The 13,275-nt window shown below is 66.7% G+C and overlaps 1 protein-coding gene across 1 annotated transcript; it reads right to left on the minus strand.

Moving 5' to 3' along the window:
• Window positions 1-1,059: 1,059 nt before the first annotated feature.
• Window positions 1,060-10,588, minus strand: DGAT1 (diacylglycerol O-acyltransferase 1). Its single transcript, XM_057736847.1, has 17 exons — window positions 10,215-10,588; window positions 5,802-5,889; window positions 3,769-3,809; window positions 3,590-3,675; window positions 3,455-3,507; window positions 3,118-3,223; window positions 2,856-2,969; window positions 2,680-2,745; window positions 2,495-2,598; window positions 2,322-2,360; window positions 2,195-2,236; window positions 2,076-2,120; window positions 1,884-1,996; window positions 1,738-1,803; window positions 1,573-1,660; window positions 1,419-1,481; window positions 1,060-1,340 (listed from the first exon to the last, which is right to left on the minus strand). The coding sequence occupies exons 1-17, from the start codon at window positions 10,403-10,405 to the stop codon at window positions 1,185-1,187; spliced, it is 1,461 nt and encodes a 486-aa protein (XP_057592830.1). The 5' UTR covers window positions 10,406-10,588; the 3' UTR covers window positions 1,060-1,184.
• Between the last annotated feature and the right edge of the window lie 2,687 nt (window positions 10,589-13,275).

Here is a 13,275-nt window from a genome sequence, read left to right on the forward strand (position 1 = left end):
TGGCAGAGGAGGGGAAGGAGTGGGTCAGGTGGCCGTGGGCATGGAAGTGCACATGGTCTAGGAGTCAGGCCAAAGCAGCCCACCCGATGCCCTGCACGCCCAGTTCCCCATCCTCCCAGCAAGGTGGGGTCAGGGGGATGCTGCCTTCACCCTTGAGAGTCCAAAGGGTATCCCCCAGGCAGCCTTCCTCTCCCGGACACCACCATGGCCCTGAGCGGGGGAGGACTTGGGGTTGAGCAGCTTCTGGTTGGGGCAGGGCAGCTCCTCAGACACCATCTTGCGGAGCCATGGCTCCCGTCAGGGCACACCTGGCCTGACACAGCCTTGGTGTTTTCAACCCAGGCAGCCGTTCAGCCAGAGGTGGGGACGGGAGTCCAGGGCGCCCCCACCTGTCAGGCTCTGAGCGGCAAGCTCTGGGAGCAGGGGTCCTGAGGGCCACCCTCAGGAGGTACCGAGTGGACTGTCCAGCGCAGCCCGTGCCAGGAAAGCTGAGGGCTAGGTGGGGCCCAGGAGTCGGGTCGGCCTCAAGCCGGCAGCACCCAGGGAGCTGAGAGGGAGGCCCTGGGTGAGGCCTGGCCCAGGCCACCTGCCTCATCCAGGAGGCCCAGAGCCCACCCTGGCAGGTGGCTACCCCCTCACCCCAGACTTGGCTCTGTGTGCCCTGCGGCCTTGCCTTGGAGTCTCCTTTCGTCCCTCCAGTCAGTCCTAATCCTCCGCCCTTTTCCAGGCCCCGGCCTCCCTCCCACCTCACAGCACACCAAGTCTTGGGCGGCAGGGAGCGTGCCTTCTCCACCCCACCTGCCGCCGCCTCTCCTGAACCAGCTCCGCCAGGCAGCTGCTCCTGGGCCCTGGGATGCTGAGGGGACCCAGGTCCCCCTCCCACCGTACAGCCCGCAGGAGGCTGCCTGTGCGGTCCTTCGGGAGCCCCCGTGGGGCTGTGACGGCCACCGCCCCCCACGCCCCAGAGGCTGAGGGAGCTCGCTGTGGACAGCACTTTATTGACATGTTGGGACCCGTGGGCAGGACTGCGTGGTTCCTGGAGCACGGGCCCCTCCCACGGTCCCCGAGGGGCAGGAGGGTGCCCCATAGGGGCAGAGAGGCCTCCTGGGGGCCGGGAGGCAGCATCCACCTGCCAGGCCCCCTCCCCAGTGCAGAGGTGGGGGGCGGGCTCCGGCCGTGACAGCTCAGGCGCCGGCCACCGGGGCCTCGTAGTTGAGCACGTAGTAGTCGTGGACGTACATGAGCACCGCCACCGGCTGCCCGATGATGAGCGACAGCCACACGGCCGCGTTCCCGTAGTTGCCACGAAAGAAGCGGCCCACGACCCAGGCCAGCGGGATCTAGGGACACGGGGACCCGGTCAGGGGGCCTCCGCGCCCGCGGGGCGGCCCCGGGCACAGGAGGGGCTGCGGGCTTACCTGAGCCATCATGCCCGTGAAGGCCCAGAGGCGGAACATGCGCAGCGGGATGCTCACCAGGTACTGGGGGGGTGGGGAGAGGCGCGTCAGCTGCGCCCTCCGCCACCCGCCACCCCCGCCCGCGGGGGGCAGGGCACCGCCGCGGGGCACTGACCTCGTGGAAGAAGGCGGAGGCCAGGAACACCCCCATCCTGGCTGCCCACCTGCTGCTGCCCCGCCGGAGCATGGGCTTGTAGAAGTGTCTGCGGGGGAGGCGGCCGTGGGCGGGGGCCGGACCACGTGCCACCCGCCTGCCCGCCGCGGCGGCGCCCACACCCACCTGATGCACCACTTGTGTACAGGGATGTTCCAGTTCTGCCAGAAGTAGGTGACAGACTCGGAGTTCCTGGAGGTCGGGAAAGAGCGGGTGATCGGGCTGCAGCCTGGCCCCCCCCAGCCCCCTGCCCCACGCCCCACGCCACCCACCACCAGTCCCGGTAGAACTCCCGGTCTCCAAACTGCATGAGCTCCGCCACGGCGTTGAGGCAGGAGTGGAAGAGCCAGTAGAAGAAGATAAGCCAGATGAGGTGGTTGGGGACCTGCGTGGAAGCACATGCCAGGTTCCAGGACACCCCCGCCTGCCCCCCACGCTTCCCCCAACCGACCGGGCTTGCTCACCGCCAGCTTCAGGAGGCGCTCGGCGATGCGGGAGTAGTCCATGTCCTGCAGAGACGAGACGGGGCGCAGCTGGCTCCCTCCGCCCGCCCCGCCCCGCCCCGCCCCCTCCGCCCGCTCACCTTGAAGGGCTTCATGGAGTTCTGGATAGTGGGGACCATCCACTGTGAAGAGGGCGGAGCGTCAGCTCCCACTACCCCGAGCAGCCCCCCCGCCCCCACACTGGGTACCCAGGCCCAGCCGACGTACCTGCTGAATCAGCCCTACCATGAGCTGGGTGAGAAACAGCTGCAGGAGGAAGCAGAGGACAGCGGGCTGAGCCCCCCAGTGCCAAGTGGTCCCACTGGCCTATGAGGCCCCCCCCACCCACCCCCACCCACCCCCCACCCCCCACCCCCCCCACCCCCCGCCTCCAGCCTCACCATCTCAAGGAGCCGCCGCAGCAGGAAGCGCTTTCGGATGCGGGGGGAGCGGGGGAAGTTGAGCTCGTAACACAGGGTGGGGGCAAAGAGGAAGTAGTACAGATCTGGAAAGGGAGGGCAGGGTATAGGGGGCCGAGGCCTGGCCCCCAGCAGCCCGTCCCCCGGCCCCCCGGCAGGGTCCTCACCACGGTAGGTCAGGTTGTCAGGGTAGCTCACGGTGCTCTGGGCCGCTCCCCCGTTGGCCTTCTTACCTGCAGAAGCGGTGAGCACGCAGCAGGGCAGGGTGAGGCCACGCCGCTGCCCGCCAGGCCCCACAGCCGGCGGCAGCCCCAGGTGGCCCCAACCCCAGGCAGCCCCTTACCGGCCTTGGCCTTGGCCCCAGCCCTGCGCGCTCGGCACCACAGGTTGACGTCCCGGTAGGAGAAGAGCTTGAGGAAGAGGATGGTGTGCACCATCAGAGCCAGCACGGAGCCCACTGCAGGAGAGGCAAGCTCAGGCCACACCCTCCCACACCGCCCACAGGAGAGCCGCGGCTGCGGGGGCAGCTCCTGTGGCTAGCCTAGGTCTCTCCTACAGGCCCCAGAGACAGGTTGGGATGGGGTGTGATGGGGGGGGGGGCCCACCTGGAGTGATGGACTCAAGCAGGAAGGCCACAGCCGCCGGGAAGCAGAGAATGGTGGCCAAGTTGACCACGTGCAGCAGCAGCCCTGCCTGCTCCGTCAAGGCACCCTGGGGTGGGTGGGGGGAGCAACAGCGCTCAGCCGGGGCCCCCACTCCCCGGGCACAGGGTCCCCCTGGGGAAGGGCTGCCAGGCCTGAGGTGTGGCCCCTTCCAGGAAAGCCACGCACAGCCCAGAGCCCTGACACGCAGTGGGAGGGCTGCCGGTGGCCTGGCCTAAGCCTGGCTGACGCGTGGCAGAGCCCTGGGCAGGGCAGGGGCAGGCAGGAGGGCACCGCTTACCGCAGCCAGGCGCTTCTCCACCTGGAACGCAGCCACGGCAAAGATGTTGGCCACTGAGGACAGAAGCGCCACAGAGCAGGTTCAGGCCAGGGTCAGCCCTGTCCCCACCCGCGGCCTCCTGGGCGCTCAGCTCACCAATAACCAGGCACAGAGCGGGCCAGCTGTAGGGGTCCTTCAGAAACAGAGACACCACCTGGATGGGGTCCACCAGGATGCCGTACCTGTGGATGGGCGCGTGGGGGGGTGAGGGTCTGGGGGGGTGAGGGGCGGGGCCTGAGCTGCCCGTGGGTGGGGCGGGGCCAGGGCCTACTCACTTGATGAGGTTCTCTAAAAATAACCGCGCGTTGCTCAAGATCTGCAGGAGAGAGAGAGGGACACACCAGCCCTGCTGGCCCCAGCCGCTCCCAGCACGCGGGGGCCAAGGCAGCAGCCCACACCCTGCAGGCCATCCCTGTCTGACCTCACACCAAGCTCTGAGACCCACCACACACCCCGTGTGCACCAGTGCAGCGACGCGAAACTCTTGACATTGCCCCCAGCATGCCGGTGAGAGGGAGCGGACCCCGACACCGGGCCACTGCCCAGACGCCTGTGTCTGCAGTGGCAGAAAGAGACCCCTTGTCCAGCAGCCCTCGTCCGTCCCACTGAGCTGTGAGGGCCCCAAGGCCACAGCGAAAGCCCCAACGTCCGAGCCTGCCAGATGCAGCTGCCCCCGCGCCCAGGGCACTGCCCCGCCAGCCGGGCCTGTCCTCGCAGGGCCCACGCCCTGTGTGCGGTGGGGGGCGGGCCAGAGTTCTGAGAAGCCGGAGGAGCGGGGCCTGGAGCGCCACCTCGTCCCTCACGGCACACAGCAGGCGGCACCAGCAGCTGAGAATGGAGCCCCCGTCACAGCAAAGCTCCTGCCGCCAGCCTGGGCCCAGGTGCCTGGCTCCCCTCTCCAGGGCCAGGGGTGACCCGCCCCCACAAGGCACAGGCCCCGCACAGGGCTTGCAGAAGGTTCTGGGGAAAAGTGACACTTCTCCAGGGGACAGTGGTGGGATCCCTTACCTGGCAGGTTTCACAAGGAGGTGACACGCTCAGAGACGCAGGGGCCACCTGCCATGCCCTCCCCCAGCCAGATGCCTGACCCGCCAGCTTACCAGGACACACGTGGCCCCACAATGTCACCCCACCTGGTGGTGGCCTGTCCTGAGGGCCCACAGCAGGCAAGAGCTGGAGCTGCAAATGGGCAGCTCCCACCTGGAGTCCCAGGCTGCAGAGGGAACGCAGCAGGCAGCCCTGAGCTTGGGATGCACGTCTCCTGCACAGAGGGTGTGGCAGAGGCACCAGAAGCAGGGGGAAGGCTTTGGGGCTACGCCAAAGGGCCAGGCGAGCCCGGGGGCTGCAGGAGAACAGACAGTGCTGCCCAGGCCGCTGAGGGCCCATCCTGCACGGCTGCCTCTTCATAAACCCAGCCTGGGCCGGCGGTGGCCTCCAGAGTCCAGGAACACATCACCTCCTGGGTCTGGCTGGCACACGCTCCCCTTGTCCAGCCAGCTTCTCACCCACCAGGCGGCATGGACCCCCACAGCTCCCCAGGGAGCCTCCTGGGGCCACAGACAGAGAAGGCGTGGGTGCTCCTCACACAGGGCCACCTCGGGAGCCACACCCAAGACAGAGGCAGAGACGTCAGCGGGAGGGTCAAAGGCCTTGCACCACATCGGCGCTGAGCGCTGGGGGCTGGGCCCAGACAGGCCCTTGCCCCCTGCCCGGCCCTAAAGGCTGCCCCTTGGAGCCCTGGACTCCAGCTGCTTCTGAGCCAGAGCTGCCGGCCCAGCCCCGCCAGGTGCCAGGAGGCCAGGCTGCAGAGCAAGGCAGACACGGGCTCCTTCTGCTCGCCCTCCCGAGGTGGAGGGAGAGGAGCCAGGGGCCTGCGTTCTCACCCCTGCTGCCCCACGTCTGGTTCTGCCCAGGGGCTCAAGGCCCATGAGGGCCATGCGTGGACCCCCAAGACCACTCACACGTGCTGCCAGGAGGCCCTGCGCCCGGAGCACCCCTTCCACAGCCCCGAGGCCCAGCAGCCCACCAGCCTGTCTACTCCTCCCTGCCCCCCACCCACCCAGCGAAGCCCCTGGAGAGACCCCAGTGCCCCTCGGGCACAGCCCGCAGCACAAAGGCTCCCACACTACCCCTGCAGGCGTCTCCTGGGACTCGGACAGGGACAGGGTCGAGTGTGTGTCCTCCAGGACCCCAGCACACGGGAGCCAGGTGCGTGGCTGCCACAGGGACCGCTGCCGCCACCTCCCCCCACCAGCCCGGTGCCCACCTGGCCGCAGGGACACCCGCTCCAAGGTGCCAGCCCACCTACCAGCATCACCACACACCAGTTCAGGATGCCCCGGTAGTTGTTGAAGCCGCTGTCAGAGCTGAACAGAGAGTCCTGCACGCGGTGGCACCTGGAAAGCAGGATACAGGCACCCTCGGGTCAGGCACCCACAGGCCCCAACGTGAGAACCTCAGGCGAAGCCAGAAGCAGGCCCACGCCTCCCACCCCGGCAAACACGTGGGAGCCGGGCCACGCCCACCCCCTCACTCCGGGCAACTCTGCCCATCTGCCCACACATCCTACTGCCCAATTACAACCAGAGAGGGGCCGGCAGGGCTACGCTCTCAGGACCACCCAGAGGCCCGCCGCCCCACAGCACCAGCGACGGGGCACGCCGCAGACAGGAACTGTCGACGCGGGGCTGCAGTAGCCCAGGCCGGGAGCCCCCCTCACTCCCTGGGTGCCTCTGGCTGCCACCACACTCACTGGCTAAGGAGTGGTTATGGACCCACAGGAAGAGCCGCCCCCAGGGACCTGGGGCCCACCCAGCAATGCAGGCATCCCACCACCCAGTGAGCCAAGGCACCCCTACTCAAACCACCTCCTTCCTCCATGTGGCCCACACAGGTCCAGGAGGGCACAGGGACCCAGGCCAAGGGCTGGCTGGGCACCTGGCCTGACGTGCACCTTCCCAAGGGTAGGGCCCAGCCTTCACGTGGCCTGTCCCAGGCCAACTGCGGGGCGAGCACTGTGTCCCTGCCTGGGCTGAGAGGGCCCGTGGGAGCCCACCAGGGACCAGGCATCTGATGGCAGGTCTGCGGCAGAGGCACCTTCAGTGCCCACCTATGAGAGCGCCCACCCACTGCTGGAGTTGGGGGACACAGAAGCAGACCCTCATCCCCGCCTGATCCTCAGGGCGAGGCAGAAGTGGAGGGGCCACAGCACGGCAGGGCAAGGACCAGACCGGGCGGCTGGTTCTCGGGCTGCAGCCCCACCTCACCCCAACTGCCCTACCACCAGGAGGCCTTCCACAGCATTGAGCAAGGCCTCCGGTTTTGTAAGAGAGGCCAGGGGCTCCCCTTCCCTCCTGTGGACACAGCTCCACCTCAAGAGGCAGCCAGGGCACCGGAGAACAGATGGCCCCTGGGGGTGGCCCTCCCTCCGTGGCAGGCCTGGCTGTGGTTGGGGCTGGCACTCGGACAGCCACACCCAGGAGATGAAGGGCCGGGGAAGATGAGATGCCACTCAGAACTTCAGCCAGGGCAGTGCTGCCAGTCTGCCCTCTGCCTTCCCAGACCAATGTCTGCTCGCACCTGGCCCACCTGCCTCTCCCAGTCACAGGCCAGGCCTCCTTGCGCCCTCCCTCCAGGTCTGTCCTGGGCCTTGCAGCGGGGCTGTGAGCTCCACCACAGGTCCTCTTCTTCCTGAGTCTCTGCACCTGCCGTCTGGCAAGGCAAGCAGGGCGCCAAGGCCCAAGGCCCCAGAGAGGATAGTCTCTGGGCCTCTGCACTGGATGGGCTTGCCCAGACCCCTGCCTCAAATTCAAGGCCATTCGCTTTCACTGGAATGGTCCCAAAGCCACCTCATGCCACAATCTGCCAACTGCCACCTGCATGTCCACGACTGGCTCGACTCCCCCAGGGGACGGTTTCACAACAGGGTGAGCCCTGTCCCCTTTAGGCCACCGAGAAGACCACACTGACTTTATTTGCAGCAATCTCTAAGATGAAAATGGGGGTGGGGGAAGTGTGGTATTTTCCAAACCTGACAACAAATAACGTCACAAAAGCTTTTCCAGGTCCCTGCTGTCAGGCTCCTAAGGCCTTCCCCAGGCCACCCGCACCCACCCCTCAGGTCCCTCCGCCTTCTGACCTTCTGACCATCCCCAAACCAGAAAGCTCCCTGCCCCCAGAGGTCAGAGGGCCCGACCCAGGGAAGGAAGCTACGACCCACCAATCCCCACAGGGGGTCCGGCCTTGCTGATGCAGTCAGCTGCAGTGGACCAGAGGGCACCAGGCAGGGCTGGCATGGAGACGGGGCCCGGCCACCTTGCCCAGAGCTTTGTCACCCACTCCCCTGCTGCAGGCGCGGCCCATGCCTCTGTGACCTCCAGCAGCCCCCACCTGCTCCCCCGTCCCACCCAGCCAGTAAGGCCACTCTAACTCATCACAGGTGTCACCTCACCCAACCCTCACACCAGCACTGGGAGGGCGAGCACACGGGGAAACTGAGGCTCTCCGAGGTTCAAAGCTTGCCCAGAGGTACAGCCCAAGTGCAGACCCCACACGCAGGACCACATGGTCCTGTTCCCGGGCCAAGCAGAACGAGGAGGGGTCAGGGTGACAGCCTGCCTCCCAGCTGCCACCTCCTCCGCACTTCCTCCACCTCCACGCCAAGCCCCAGGGTATAAGGCGGTTGGGCGGGCTCCCCACATCCTTAGTCCCTGCTGGAGAGGGAGAAACAGAGGACACCCGAGAGACAGAGAGCCCCACGACCAGAAGGCCCTGCCTGGAGGACCCATGAGCCAAAGGCTGGAGGGCACACCAGGCATTCCAGGCACAGGGGAGTGTGGGAGTGTGGTGCCCCTGGAAGGGACGGGCTGAGAGGCAGGACAAAAGGAGTGCCCCTCCTTCCGGCCCCACAGCTGCACCCTGCCGCTACAGGAAGCAGTGAGCTCCCGCCCAGAGCCTGGCCCAGCCGGCCAGGCCAAGGTGAGCAGGAAGTGCCAGGCGGGGAGCAGGGAGGAAGCGGGGGAGCAGGCAGGCAGGAGGGGAGGCAAGGCAGGTGCGAGGAGGACGACCAGCAGGGGCAGCAGAGACCAAAACCGCGGCCCGAGCAAGGCCTGGGCCTGCCCCAGGAGACCCCAGCCCTGCAGCACCTGGCTTGAGGGACAAGCACACAGAGCCTGTGTGTGCCCCTGAGATCAGGAGGCGACAGCAATGGCCCATCCCTGCCACCTACTGCTCCTCTTCCCAAGGCAGTCAGGGCTCCCGCTCACTCAGCCCAACTAGCAGGAGGACAGTAGAGGTTTCTGGCCACCTGGCCTGTGGAGAGCAAGATGGTGACTGCCCATCCTGGGTGACAGCTTGGTCCAAAGCTGGCACCCCTCCATCTCATACAAATGATGCCAAATCCCATCCCAACCAGAGGAAGACAGAGCCAGCCGCGCCCCTGCCTCCTGGAGAGGATAAGGTGGGGAGTTGGCAGAGGGAACTCTAGGACACTCCCGTCCTTTGCAGCCTCCCTCAGGCCCACAGGAAGCCAGCGCCCCTCAGCAGAGCCACCCGCCTCCCCCATGGCGCCATCGTGAACTCTGCGCGCGACCTTTGCTCACAGTGCTCAGTGCTGAGATTATCTTATCTCTCAGGTGAACTGTGTGCACCCCAAGGGCAGGGCCAGTGCCTGCACCCCAGCTGACCCTGTCCATCCCCTTCCCACGGTGCCCAGTGAAGACAGCCTCGGTTCTTGACTTTACTGAGAGAGTAAGTCTTTGCCAACCGACTGACCCGTTGCCCACTTCCTCCTCGATAACCTCTAGCCCTAGAGCTGCTCCCAAAGCCAGAGCCCCTGAGGGCCCCTTGGCCAGGATGAAGGCTAGAGGAGGGGCAGGGGCGTGGGGGATGGCAAAGGGACTGCCTGGAGCCCGCCTGCGGGACTCAGCCAATGCCCAGGTGGGCCAGGTCCTCCCCATCAGCCATAGCTTGCTCCCCCAACCCCTTCCCATCAGTCCTTCAGCTCAGCAGGCGCCCACCTGTGGGTGTGCCCACTTCAAACCCCTCTCCTGTACCCCAGCCAAGGGTGAGGGTCCGGATACAAGACCCAACTCTGACCCTAGAGCAGACATTTGTGCTGGTAACATAAGCAGGGGCCCAGGCCAGTCAATCACTGGGTGAAGGATGAGGGACCTTTGTGAAGACCGTTCTCGGGAGGATCTGCAAGGGATAAGAAGTCCTCTCGCACCGCCCCCTTCCCCTGTCCTCTCCCCAGCCAGCCCACCCTCCTCTGGGAGCCTTATCTACCCACAGGGCACCCCTCACAGTCCTCAGGAGGGACCCCCGACGTCACACATCGCCAGACCCCATCCATCTTCCAGGAAGAGGACAGTATGGGCGGCTGGAACCAGCCCACCTAGGGCGCCAGGCTCCGGGCTCACTTTGGGAAAGAGCCTCAAGACCCACCTAAGGACGTGCAGAGGGAGGGGCGTCTGGACGCTGGGCCGCTGCCGGCTCCCGTCGGTGCCCCCACCTGTGTGACCTTGGCAGGCGACCCTCCACCCCTAACCTCCCCCTGAGTTCCCCGCGAAGGCCCAAGGGGCACACCTGTCCACGCAAAGTCCGGGAGCCAGGCTCTCGGGCTCGGAGCCCGAGCTGCCGCGGACGCGCCTTGGGGACCAGGGAGGGTCGCGGGGACCCCCCCCGGTCGCGGTCAAAGGTTAGGGGTCAGGCCCACCGCTACCTCAAATCCCACTGGCCGCTGCCCACGTCGACGTCTCCATCCTTGTCCTTGTCCGGGGCCGGCGCGTCCCCCCCGGCGCCCGCGTCCCGCACCTCCTCTTCCGCCGCCGCGGGCCCGCTGCCGCCCTGGCTCGAGGGCCGGGAACCCGTCCTCCGGCGCCGGGAGCCGCCCGCGCCGCCGCGCTCGCCCATGGCCTCAGCCCGCACCCTGCCGCGGCCGAGTCGTGGCCCGCCGGGCTAGCAGCGCCGGAGGCCCGCGGCCCCGCCTCCGGACCCTCAGCCAACGGCCGCCACCTCCCCCTGTCGGCCGCCGTAGGCCGCGCCGCCAATCAGCGCGTGCCCGCCGTGTCGTCTCGCAGGCCGCAGCAGCTTCTCTCCCGGAGCCGCTAACTGGCCAGGGGCCGCGGCGCGCCTCCATCTGTAGTCCGCGGGCGCGCGGGGCACCCTGGGAGTTGTGGTCGCCGCGGGCGAGCGGGGCACCCTGGGAGTTGTGGTTCCCCGGCGCGAACCCGAGCGCGGAGGCGGGCGCGCAGCTGGGGGCGGGCGCTCCTCCCCGCGGGCCTCCGCGGACCACGCGCGGTTTCCTGGCAGCGCAAGCCTCTCCCGACAGCTGCCTGCCCCTTGTCCTGCTCTATAAACACAGGGTTTCGTCATGCCTCAGCCCAGGCGCCGAGTGTGGGGATGTAGGGTACTCATGAGCTGCCTCGTGCGTCACCGTCAGGCTGACACCCAGCGCGTCAGTGATCCTCGAGCCCTCTGGTCGCCACCGGAGGCATCCGCGTTCCCTTCGCCTAGGTTGTTCAGACAAGCGCCCGGCCAGAGGATGGAGCGGGAGAAAGGCCCGAGCACCCGCGTCCCGGGGACGTCCGCCTGCCCACCTACTCCCAGGGCAACCACCTCTCCCCCGCAGGCTGCGGCGGGGCGGGGCGGGGCGAGGTGCTGTCCTCCACCCCGCGATGGGCACGCCCGGCCTGCCTCGCCACCCGGCCCCCTTCCGCCCCCGCCTGCACACTTGCAGAGCCTCCTGCGTTTCCCACCCGGGCCAGCTTTGCCAGGGCGTGAGGACCCTGGGGTGCCGGTTCGCGGGGTCCCAGAGGCTTCTGTGTCATTGCACAGCCTGCAGTTACCCGGTCCTTAAATGAAGCAACCAATACACCGTAACAACTGCACGGTGAGGCCCGTGGGCTGGCAAGTCCGTTCCCACTTGGCTTGACTCGCATTTTGCAAAGAACATGGAGTGTGAGCATCCTGGATCTGCAGATGCGAGGGCTCACTGCAGGCTCAGGTCTGGTTTACCCAAGAAACACCTCTAGCAGCAGAACCCACTCCATTCACTCCCCTGAGGTAAGCAAGGCTGCGAAGAGCACCCCTCTGAAAGCAAATAAACCCAGAGGCTCAGGCTGAGGTCAGCCCTCCTTCGCGCCGGGCTTGCCCCGGGTCCATCACCTCTACCGACAGACACCTGGGCCCCCTGGAGACACGTTCTTCTGCCACTGGATCATTTGCAGCTGATGCCAGCCTCGCATCCCTACCTGGTACGCTGATGCTACCTTGCAGGGGTTTTCCAGTAGCCTGCTAAAGGGGCCAACCTCATTGGAAGGGAGAACCCGTCCCACGTGCCCACACGGCCTGGCCTCGGTGGGTCAGGACCAGCCCCGTCTCCTATCCAGTGTCCAAGAACGTTCGTCTCTTCCTAGGCAGACCTGGGCCAGGCAGAGCTAGGCCTTTTCTGAGTACTGATCCCAAGGGAGGTCGGACGGAGGAGAGGGTCCTCTCGAGAGCCCGCAGCGTAGGGGTGAGCCCTGGGAGCTCTGCCCCTCCCTCCCTTCCCCTCTGCCAGGGAGCTGGCAGTAAGCCCGCCATCCGCGCCCACGTGTCCCTGCGCGCCTTCCGGCAGTGCCATCCTCCAATAAAGAGCCAAGACTATAGGCCCGGCCCAGGCTGGCACGCTGATTGGCAGAGGAGAAGATTGACGGCTCAGACTGCCAGTAGGCCTGGAGAGGCTGAACGCAGTAGCCAATGAGGAGTGAAGGGCCGTGTTGGAAGAGGCTGCCTGTGTCCGCGTCCAGGCTCCAAGTCGTCCGCGGAACGGAGGCAGGAATGACGGACCAGGGCGGACTGGAGGCCACCAGAGAGGACCAATCTGTCCGGCGGCCGTGGGAGAACCAAGGATTCCGCCCCTAGAGTTGAGAGCGAGATCAGGGCCTCGAGCCAATGGGAAGGCATAGGCTGTGAAGGCACCAGCAAGGAAGAGCCTCTGTACCAGTGGGGGGCAGGGCCTGTTAGAGGCAGGCGGGGGCCCTGTGGTTGGTAGTGGGCGGGGCCTCTGAGATGGAGGTGGGGCCTACCCACAGCCCCAGCACCTCAGGATCTTGGGTGACATGCTGCCAGAGGGGAGAGGGAAAAGGTCAAGGTATGTGGGTTGGTTCGGGAACAAATGTGTGCATGAGGCCTTGTGGAAGGAAGCCCAGTGGGGAATCTCCCTGCTGGTGGAAGCAACACTGGGCCCGGGGTGAGGAACCTGCAGGCCTGGCCGAATAAAGGGCTGGAAGGGCCTCAGGCTGACGCTCGCTTGGAGGCGCCTCCGGCAGGCCAAGGAGGCCTGTGAGGGAAGACACTGGACATGGCGGTCGGCAGCCTGTGCCGCCCGTTCTCTGCAACGCAAAGGCCTGTCCTGGACACTTGTGGAGACAAGGGTGGGCTCATCCCAGGCACTGGGGAGGCAGCCTCCATCCTTCCATCCCCACCGCCCCTGAGAGTCCTGGAGAGGCAGAAACAGTCCGTCCAGCCCACGAGGCTGAGGAGCCCTGGGGAGGAGTGGACCTCTAGGAGCCTTCCTCCCTGCCATTGGTGCCCACCCAGGTGTGAACCTGAGTTTAGGATAGGTGGGGTCTAGGGGCAGGGCTTAAGTCTAAGGCAGCCCTTGGACAAGTTGTCTCTCTTCCTGAGGCTCATCATCTTCATATGCAAATTGGGCAATTCCTACCTAACCTCTACCAATCCTGGGGGCTTTCCTGAGGTTGTTAAGGCTGCCAGTGCTCCCCAGAAGGGGGTGCCCACCT

Source organism: Hippopotamus amphibius, chromosome 5, assembly GCF_030028045.1.
Source record: "Hippopotamus amphibius kiboko isolate mHipAmp2 chromosome 5, mHipAmp2.hap2, whole genome shotgun sequence".
NCBI lineage: Eukaryota > Metazoa > Chordata > Mammalia > Artiodactyla > Hippopotamidae > Hippopotamus > Hippopotamus amphibius.